Genomic DNA, 10373 nt, shown 5'->3' with positions numbered 1-10373 from the left:
CCGTCTTCACCTCTCTCTCTCACTCTCTCTCTCTCTCCTCTCTCTCACTCTCTCTCAGCTCCCGCCACTAGAGCCAAGAGTTGCCGTTCCGCGCACCGATGCCAAAACGCGCAGGAGTCAGTGCCAAAGGGTCATTTTAGCGCACTACTGCTGTAACGGAAGGACCGCGTGACTCCAAGAACACACAGTTTGACCCCAGATGATATGTCAATCCGTTTTGTTTTAAAGGAATAGGTGCCAAATAACATTTTACCAGTCACCGGTGGAGTGTCTAATCCGCGCGTTCGCACTCCAGGATATTTTTACGCATCTGCAAACACTCCAATCATCATCTACCTGCGCCAAAACACCAGCTTCCTAAAACTACTTCAGCTTCCTCAATCCAGGTATTGGTTCCCCTGAAGAAGTGACGCGCTGCGGGACGTTGCGGGCGTTTCGGTGTCCCCGTCGGTCCGTTCACCTTCAGGGCGCGCAGCAAAGTTCCACTGGACGGTTGTGAGCAGCAGGAGAGGGGAAAGAAGGGAAAGTTGGTCACCTGCGACCCAGTCAGGACCGACACCACGGTCCAAGCCGACTCCAAGTGCCGTTCACCGGGCGATGCCAGAGTAAATGCCGGGGCAATGTCCCGCCGCAAGCAGGTGAACCCGCAGCACTTATCGTTGACGCACCGGGAGACAATACAAGGTGAGTTTAACCCTCATCTTTACACGTAGGATCAAGTTGAAAACATTTATACTTTATGCATAATTCAGATTTTTCTTTACAAAAGAAGCTGGTTCTCTCCCTCAGCCCCAACCAGTCCCAGCAGAAGACTGCCCCTCCCTGAGCCTGGTTCTGCTGGAGGTTTCTTCCTGTTAAAAGGGAGTTTTTCCTTCCCACTGTAGCCAAGTGCTTGCTCACAGGGGGTCGTTTTGACCATTGGGGTTTTACATCATTATTGTATGGCCTTGCCTTACAATATAAAGCGCCTTGGGGCAACTGTTTGTTGTGATTTGGCGCTATATAAAAAAAAAAATTGATTGATTGATTGAAGCTAAATTAATGCGAAGAAAATTTTAATCCAAATGCGCCCATGCGCCGTGTTTAATCGTTGCAAAACGCGCTGCACAAAACTGGACATTTATCTTTAGACACCTGTGCAGATGCAACAAAAACACGTTTGAAAGTGAACACGAGTGTTTGCGTGGATTTTCAAATATTGTTATGCAAAAACTCGCCTTTTTTGCAGCTTCATATAGCGAAATTACTGCAATATTAGGAAAAACTCAAGAGGGGGTGGCTTTAATGGAGTGTGCACACGTGCACGTGCGTCTGGCGTGCAAGTGCATGCAAACCTTTTGTCATCCATCTTTTAGTATTTTCCCCCCTCATCAGAGCGACACTGATTTATACATGGTATCATTATGCCATGTTTTATTTTATTTTATTTAAAATTTTGTTTAGAATTTCTATCTTGCTTTTTCTTTCTCTTTCTTTTACACTTAGAAACATTCAAAATTATTTGTCGAGACTTGATATTGCATGACAACAAAAATTAAGTTGTGAGTAAAAGTCAAACCAGTTTGAAAAAAGAAAAAATAACCATCTGATTTCTTTAAATTGTAATTGTTTGGAGTTTTTCCTCAGATGCTTTGCTTTTTTTTAAATTTGTACAGATTATATCTCTTTATTTTTTGTGGGCACGAGATTAAAAAGTTGCACATAATCCAATTTGAAATCAATTATATCAGTCTAACCTTCGTCTCCCAGCGCTCTACTTTGGCTAAATCCAATTTCATAGAGGCCTAATCTGACTAATTCATAGCAGAAGTTCATGATGTAATCTTTGGCCAATCTGTTTTTAGATGCATTCTGTCACCGCACAGCATTTACACTAAACATTTATCTCACTCATTTTCTCACTCATTCTCCCAAATCTGACTGAAATAATTCCAATAGTTAATACCCATAATTGGAATGAACTTGTATAGAAAAATGAATGAATGAGTGAATCTGAAATCTAAATATTTACTTTTGTTTTTTGTGAAAAAAAAAAAAAATCGATCTGACAGTTTTTCTCCTTCTTGCTGTTACTTTTAAGACCCAGATGAACTCACACATTTCCTTCTGGCTGTGCAAAATTTGTATGAAAACTACAGTTTCACCTCAGGCATTATTACGGTGTGTGTGTGTGTGTGTGTGTGTGTGTGTGTGTGTGTGTGTGTGTGTGTGTGTGTGTGTTCAACCTTTACCTTTTTCATGACAAATAACTGCAGCTGTTTTTCATATTTCCACTGCCTTGAGGGGACATGTACAAATTTAGACTAACTGTTAAATATTTGCCTTCTCCCCTCACGGCCACAGGTCACTTTGTTTGACATCTTTCATTACTTTGGTTAAACAAAACCTCACAGCTCATGCTGAACTCTCAAAGCTGCTGCTGAACGGCAGATGTTTGGATAATTACACTTAGAATTTGATTTTATGCACTCGCGAAGCCGATGGTGCGTCTCGCCTCACTCTTTAAGAGACAGGTTGGCGTCCATGGTTTTTAGACTTTTGGAGCTTCATCCTGCAGGAATCAGTTAACACAACCACTACAGGATGCTGCAAAAGCAGTGGGGCCACATGGGGCCTCTGTCTCATCCTACCTGCTCTATCACACCACACGTGCAAGGCCTCGCTGGCAAAGAACACAGAGGTGCCAGTACAAGGTTAAGTGTCCAACATGGGCGCTTCCTTTTGTTTCTTGTTCTTAGAAGCACAGGTGTTTTACACCAAAAGCGATGCAAATGACCTTTTAATAATACAAACACGACAAACTCTTTAAAGTGCCGAGTCTGTGAGCGTGGCTGTGGGCTATTTCCTTAAGCTGGGTGGGTCAGGACAACCGGGATCACACCTCAGCTGGGAGGATCGGAAGAGTGCTGGACGAAAATCAAACTGAATTTGACTGAGTCAACACGTAACAAGGGTTATTGGGTTTAATAATGACTCGAGTCAGAGGATGCTTGTTATTTTTCAAGACACACACACACACAAATCCCCAAAAAGGACTGTGTGCATCTGTCAAGTCCAGCCACAAAGTGACACAAGCGGCAAAACAAAGTCCATGCAGGAAGTGAAGAGTTTGTCAGTTGAACCGTGCCCTGCAGCTACTGCCCTATAGGTTATGTTCTGCTTGGAAGTACAGGGAACCAGAATATCAGCATATTTTTAGACAGTCTTCAGTGGAGGAGGGAGTATTTGATGTCTACCGTCAGGTCAGGCTTCAAGGAGGAAGACACTCAGTGCATAATGTTCATGCACTGCACATGCAAACTGCAGCTTTTGTTGTCTGTTTGCACTTTTGGATACATTAGTGTTGTGATCATCTAGAGGAGTGTAGTATCAGAATTTTTGCTGCCCTGCAATTTATTATTTAAATAATGATGATAAAAAAAAAAAAGCCTTGTGGTAACGGTTTCGAACTGGCATCTTGCTTGTGAAACCGTCTCCTCGGCTGGCACCACATGGCTGACAAACTGCTCAATGCCGCAGTAAAATGTTCGCAAAACATTGCAGCAACTCATGATTTATACAAACTCTTTGTGTTAATATTTAATCCCGCGTAAACAATTTTCACTAATCTCCGGAGGTCACACCTCGTCACTGGCACGTAGCGCGCCTGCTCATTTGTGTTTTCGCTCGCGTTCGGGAATCCAAGATTTACGATAAGAAAAGATCCTGCTTCGGATTAAACGGTGATAAGATAATGAAGCACACACCAGAGCGCACCGTTACGCCACTCCCTGGCAGCGGAAGCTGAGAACACACACGTTAAAAAAATAGGGGGGATGGGGGGGGGAGCTAGGCTAAGCGAGGCTGCTTGTTGTTTGAATTTTTGATTGCAACCATCTGCAATCTTGCTGGCGTCGTTTATTCTCAACAGCAGCGTGAATCTTACCCGACTTTCCCTGTGGGGTTTGCACGTGTGTGAAGGGGGTTAAAAACGCCAAAAAGGAAAACAAAAGAGAGAGAAACAGGTTTGAACTCATGCAATATGGCGGCTGCCATAAGTGCCCTCGGCCTATTGCTCGCTCAACCCGCCAGAGTAGCGCCACCCTCCACTCAGCAAAACATGTTCCAGTTCCTACTCTTTTGTATGCAAACAAAAATGCATCATTTTGCATTTATTTAGCTTGTTGCTTGATGGCGGCGCATCAAACCAGCCTGTAAAATCATATCTGTAGCCACCTGAGGCACAATGAAACATCAAAGAGAGAAATCACACATATTTAAGAACACCGATAATTATGGATTTGAGGGACTTAAAGGGATACAGGACACAACTCTGACAAATTAGCCTTGCTTTTAAAAATCTGCAATTGGAATTTTTTTTGTTAAACTTTTGCAGAGTTATTTGTAGGGGGTGGGGGGAACAGCTTCATTGTTCCCCATCTGGTCTACATTGTGTAGCGGTGGTCCTCAGTGTCTCTCGCTCTCTCCTCAGCAGCCTGAAAGGGGGCGCTCTAAGGCAGCCTGAGTGATCGGGCAGAGCAGTCTGACTGTCAGCGGGCAAATCTACTGGGGGGTTTGAGTCAGAGGGAGAAATCAAGTATGTGTGGCATTATGTTAGACAGCTGCTATCATCAGCCGTTCCCACTGACGGCGTGTTTGACAGTGCGTTCTGCCAGGATCCCTTACCTATCAAGCGTTTCGCTCTCACGTAGAGGTATTAGATAGTGTTTGTCACACTGAAAGGCCACATCACTGTAATTCTTTTCTATGTTTCCATTTCCATGCATTTTATGTTTTTTGCACCCAGTGTACACTGAATGGTGCTTTTGTCTGTGTGTGTGTGTGTGTGTGTGTGTGTGTGTGTGTGTGCGCGCGCACAGTCCACATGTTTTTCTCACGCAGGTGAGTCTCGGGACAGATGAGTGAGTTTCAGAAAGGGGTGTGGTTTGTTTTTTTCTAAATAAGAGACGTCCAACTGATATTCCAGTGGCATAGTGAGCGCGCCAACGCCTGCTAATTTACTGCCTTCTGCCCCCGGGCCGTGTTACTCAACCGCGGGTTAACAAACAGGCCCTTCTCTCTTTGTCAGTGTCTTTCACTGAAAGAAAGTTGAGTTCAAATGCTCAGGTGTCTGTCAGTCTGTTGAGCCCACTTACAACATCGCGGCCAAGACAAAACTGAAAAACTGAGCACACGCCATATTGTTTGCACATACATACAGTAAAAACATGTGTGGGGATGACAAGTTGCAGGATTGCTTAATCATGATACAAAAAAAAAGAAGATATTCTGTGATACGGAATTGCTTTGTTATAAGTGAGCAATAATAGAAAAGTGAAGCACTGCACAGCCTTTTAATTATGTAACATTTCATCAGCTTTCATTTAGAAGTTAGCACTGGGTGTGTTCGATTCCTTCCCTTTGCAAAACCACGACTGGATCACATCAAGGACCATGCAATAGAACATATTCGGCCAATGGGATTATACAGAACAAACTACAATCTGAACTCCTGAGCAGTGTTAGATGAAACTTTCCAGGTTTTTACATTTCTTCATGAGTCTCAAATAAGTTTGAAAACATTTGTGTGTACATTTTTCTTTTTTCTTTTGGAACAGGTGTGGCCAATTTCCCCTTCCATAGGCTTGGCTGGGCAGCCCAACAGCTCTGACAGGCTCCTGTCAGTATGTTGTGTTTTCACAACATCAGAACAGCAGCAACTATACTCAAAGCACAGTAAAGAGCTTTATTGTGAAATTACAACCCCTGGCAAAAATTATGGAATCACCGGCCTCGGAGGATGTTCATTCAGTTGTTTAATTTTGTAGAAAAAAAGCAGATCACAGACATGACACAAAACTAAAGTCATTTCAAATGGCAACTTTCTGGCTTTAAGAAACACTATAAGAAATCAAGAAAAAAAAAAGATTGTGGCAGTCAGTAACGGTTACTTTTTTTAGACCAAGCAGAGGAAAAAAAAATATGGAATCACTCAATTCTGAGGAAAAAATTATGGAATCACCCTGTAAATTTTCATCCCCAAAACTAACACCTGCATCATATCAGATCTGCTCATTAGTCTGCATCTAAAAAGGAGGTGAACACACCTTGGAGAGCTGTTGCACCAAGTGGACTGACATGAATCATGGCTCCAACACGAGAGATGTCAATTGAAACAAAGGAGAGGATTATCAAACTCTTAAAAGAGGGTAAATCATCACGCAATGTTGCAAAAGATGTTGGTTGTTCACAGTCAGCTGTGTCCTAAACTCTGGACCAAATACAAACAACATGGGAAGGTTGTTAAAGGCAAACATACTGGTAGACCAAGGAAGACATCAAAGCGTCAAGACAGAAACTTAAAGCAATATGTCTCAAAAATCGAAAAATGTACAACAAAACAAATGAGGAACGAATGGGAGGAAACTGGAGTTCAACGTCTGTGACTGAACTGTAAGAAAACGCCTAAAGGAAATGGGATTTACATACAGAAAAAGCTAAACGAAAGGCATTCATTAACACCTAAACAGAAAAAACAAGGTTACAATGGGCTAAGGAAAAAGCAATTGTGGACTGTGGATGACTGGATAAAAGTCATATTCAGTGATGAATCTCGAATCTGCATTGGGCAAGATGATGATGCTGGAACTTTTGTTTGGTGCCTTTCCAATGAGATTTATAAAGATGACTGCCTGAAGAGAACATGTAAATTTCCACAGTCATTGATGATATGGGGCTGCATGTCAGGTAAAGGCACTGGGGAGATGGCTGTCATTACATCATCAATAAATGCACAAGTTTATGTTGATATTTTGGACAATTGAAAGGATGTTTGGGGATGATGAAATCATTTTTCAAGATGATAATGCATCTTGCCATAGAGCAAAAACTGCAAAAACATTCCTTGCAAAAGACACATAGGGTCAATGTCAATGAGAAGATCTGATTTGATACAGGTGTTAATTTGGGGGATGAAAATTTAAAGGGTGATTCCATAATTTTTTCCTCAGAATTGAGTGATTCCATATTTTTTTCCTCTGCTTGGTCTAAAAAAGTAACCGTTACTGACTGCCACAATCTTTTTTTCTTGATTTCTTATAGTGTTTCTTAAAGCCAGAAAGTTGCCATTTGAAATGACTTTAGTTTTGTGTCATGTCTGTGATCTGCTTTTTTTCTACAAAATTAAACAACTGAATGAACATCCTCTGAGGCCGGTGATTCAATAATTTTTGCCAGGGGTTGTATAATGCAGGAGCTCAGGTTAAAAATGGGATTACTGGTGATAACGGTAAAACCCAATCAGACACAGCAAATTTCACAGCGTATACACAATATTTGACTCTGCTTGGACTACGTTTGGTGTCCCTCAAAAGACAGCAAAATGAACTTTATCATAGTGTTAAATTAAGTTTTTCAACTTGATTTGGTGATTGATGATTGCTGATTTTTCAGTATAATACAGTTTATTTAACTCTATTTGGAGTACAACTAAATGTAGTCCCTACAGAGTCTATTTTACTCTGTAAAATTTGCTGTGTATGTTTAAGTTTTACTTTTAAATGTAGCTTGTTGCCAGCAACCCTGTGTTAGACTGAATGTACTAACATTTCACAATAAAGCTCTTTACAGTGTTTTGAGTGGGCAGTTAGCTTCCAGAGCTGTCAGCCTGCCCAGCCAACCCCATGGAAGTGTCAAGTACCCATGATACTGTCGAAAATGTTCACACAAATGTCTTTAAACTTGTTTGAGATAAAAAAGGCAAAACCCCAAAAAGTTTAATCTAATGTTTGGTAGTTTTCGTTGTAGTTTGTCCTGTACGAGTCAGATGGCTGTAGATACAAAATGAACCCATTCGACTGTCTCTTGCGTGGGATAAAAGTAGGGATTATTTTGCAGTTGACATGATTTCCTGCAGAAGCACATAAACCAGTTACTCTCTGCTGCTGTGTGAAGCAGATTGAAAATGTGAAGATGGTTTGCTAGCATGCTGCAACCATCGCCACACTAGCACTGTGGGTGCTCCCCAATCTGAAGTCACTTCAGCTGATTCACAGTTGGATGAGTTACTCATTTTATAAGCACAACCTTTGTCAAGGCAACATAGATAGTTTTATTCTGTTTGATCATGGAAAAAGCATTAAACCATTATTAGATTGCTCCTTATAAAAGCTGTCTGGAATGCCATTAGGTCTTTTATTGCATGGATAGAATCTTTAACTGAACATATGTTACCTGACAGAATGAACAAAAACAAGTTAACGGCAACACATGCTGTGCAATCAGCTAACTTTAGATTTATACTTGCATGTATTTGTACATTTATATATAGATTTACACTTTAGACATGCCAACGCTAACAGAAAGTAATCAATTTGTTACTTTAATGTCATGATTTTGGAATTGGGTTACAGATTATCCTTATTATTGCACATACTTAGTCATTTTATTTGAACGCTGGTGTTCATGCATAAAGGCCACGTTGCACACATGCATAAATGCACACGGTTCTCAGGCTTGTGTGGAATTTATTTATGATTTATTTATGATGATCATTTATACATGAGTTATGATCACAAGCCTGGAACTATAGGTAAATATGCATTTGTGTTTCTGTTTTTTTTTTTTTTTTGCCACAGAAGATTATAAAATGAAAATGATTTTGCGGCTGTCCAGGAATCCTTCGCCATTTAGAGAAAGATATTGGCATTGGCACATCACTCCAGGGGGAAGCGAGTGGACTGGAACGCTTGCGTGCGCATGCGTGTGTGTGGATCACCAATGATACGTTGTTGCAAAGAAACATGTGAAATTATAAAGTTGTGTAAAAATGTGGGCAACGTTCATTGGGATGGCAGCTCAGGTTGAACAGCGGCGGCGTAGTTTTAGAGGGGCATCTGCTCCCTGACAGTTTGAGATGGGTGATAAGAGAGTTTCGGATCTACTGAAAAACAAACACTAATCTTTGTCATTTATTTGAATGCCAGTTTCTGGAGAAAGGCAAAGGGAATCTGGGACACAGAGAGACATCAATATCTCTCAGACACCCCTGGAGTGTCTGGAGTTTCAGGTTTCCTCCAGCCCCCCACCCCCCGGAAAAGGAGACCATCCATGAGGGACTAAGCTGAGGAGTGGAGGAACATGTATAACGATTATTAATGACAGTGTTAGATTTACGTTCTGATCAAGACTCTCAGTCGGCCTTTACAGATTTTCCGATTATGGCGCTCAAAGGCATTGAAAAGACCCTTTGTGTTTCTTGTTGTTGCTGCCTTTTTTTAAAATTGTATTTTTTGTTATGCATATGCTCTCCCACGTGGTGAAGTCAGCCATGCAGCTATGACAGCTGAGCCGTGCAGAGAAGGTCGTCTCCGGAAACCCCGGCCCGCACCGAGAGGTGCTTCCTGGCTGCAAACGTGGTACAGTTTGTGCTCGGCCCCACCCCCGCAGATCTCACGCAGATAAGGCGCGCAGGTGTTTGTCTACGCGAATTAGCTTTAGTGTGGCTTTGTTTTATGCCATGGAAGTGTCACAGACGTGAATGTTATGATCGTCTCATGTGGTAGGGAGAAGCGGCTTCTCTCAGGTTGCGTATGACGAAACGTCTTGTTCTCTTTTTGTGTTTTCTTGTCACCATCTTCTCCTCAACGTCTTTCCTCTTCTGTGCTCTGCAGCAGAAGCTAATCATGATTCAGGGGCAGGATCTCCATCTCCAGAGCCATCCACCCCCAGCCTGCGGAGAGGAGGACCTGGGCAACACGATTTGCTGACCTGCGGCCAGTGCCAGACCAACTTCCCCCTGGGGGACATCCTGGTGTTTATTGAGCACAAGCGGCATCTGTGCCGGGGACGAGGAAGTGGACCAGGGTCCTTCTCCAAGAATGGGGAGCACGGCGGGGGCGTTGGCATCCCCATCTCTCATAGGGTCAGGTCTCTGGAGCCGGGTAGAGGGCCTGTCCCAGTGGAGGTGGGCATCCAGGTTACACCCGGCAGAGAAGATGATGAGGAGAGGAGGCTGACGCCAGCGAAGGGGATCTGCCCCAAACAGGAGAGGGGAGGTACGGACGATAAAACACACTCAGCATTTCTTAGATCCCCCCCCCAAAAAAGCTCTTTTCTTTACATGTCTGTCCTCAGTTAACTTAAAGATGTTGATCAACTGTATGATTTGGGCATGGTAGCTTTGAAAACCAGCAAAAATGACAGAAACGCCTTGTGTGCACAAAGTTGTTGCAACAGCTGACCTACAAACTACTTTGGCCCAAATGATTTGAAAACCTACACAAACCACAAGCACAAGATCAACCTCACACTCAACATCGTGCTTTTTCTATAGTGACGTGTGCCAGTATAACGTGTTGGAGGTGAGTTCATCATGGAGCGGAACGGACGGCAAG

At 42.6% G+C, this 10373-nt stretch overlaps 1 protein-coding gene across 2 annotated transcripts in view; it reads left to right on the top strand.

Moving 5' to 3' along the window:
• The window catches only part of bcl11bb (BAF chromatin remodeling complex subunit BCL11B b), a 51190-nt gene continuing 40817 nt past the window's right edge, over positions 1-10373 (top strand). Inside the window, exons 1-2 of one of the 2 annotated variants that reach the window (XM_034161642.1) lie at positions 1-684; positions 9654-10034. In XM_034161642.1, coding sequence (XP_034017533.1) covers positions 621-684; positions 9654-10034 — 445 coding nt within the window. In that variant the 5' untranslated portion in view covers positions 1-620. Of the gene's footprint in view, positions 685-9650; positions 10035-10373 lie in introns of both variants that reach the window. The other variant, XM_034161641.1, reaches the window with a different exon arrangement.

Source organism: Thalassophryne amazonica, chromosome 21, assembly GCF_902500255.1.
Source record: "Thalassophryne amazonica chromosome 21, fThaAma1.1, whole genome shotgun sequence".
Lineage (NCBI taxonomy): Eukaryota > Metazoa > Chordata > Actinopteri > Batrachoidiformes > Batrachoididae > Thalassophryne > Thalassophryne amazonica.
The sequence above is the reverse complement of the archived record's forward strand: the minus strand, read 5'-3'. Positions and strand labels throughout refer to the sequence as shown.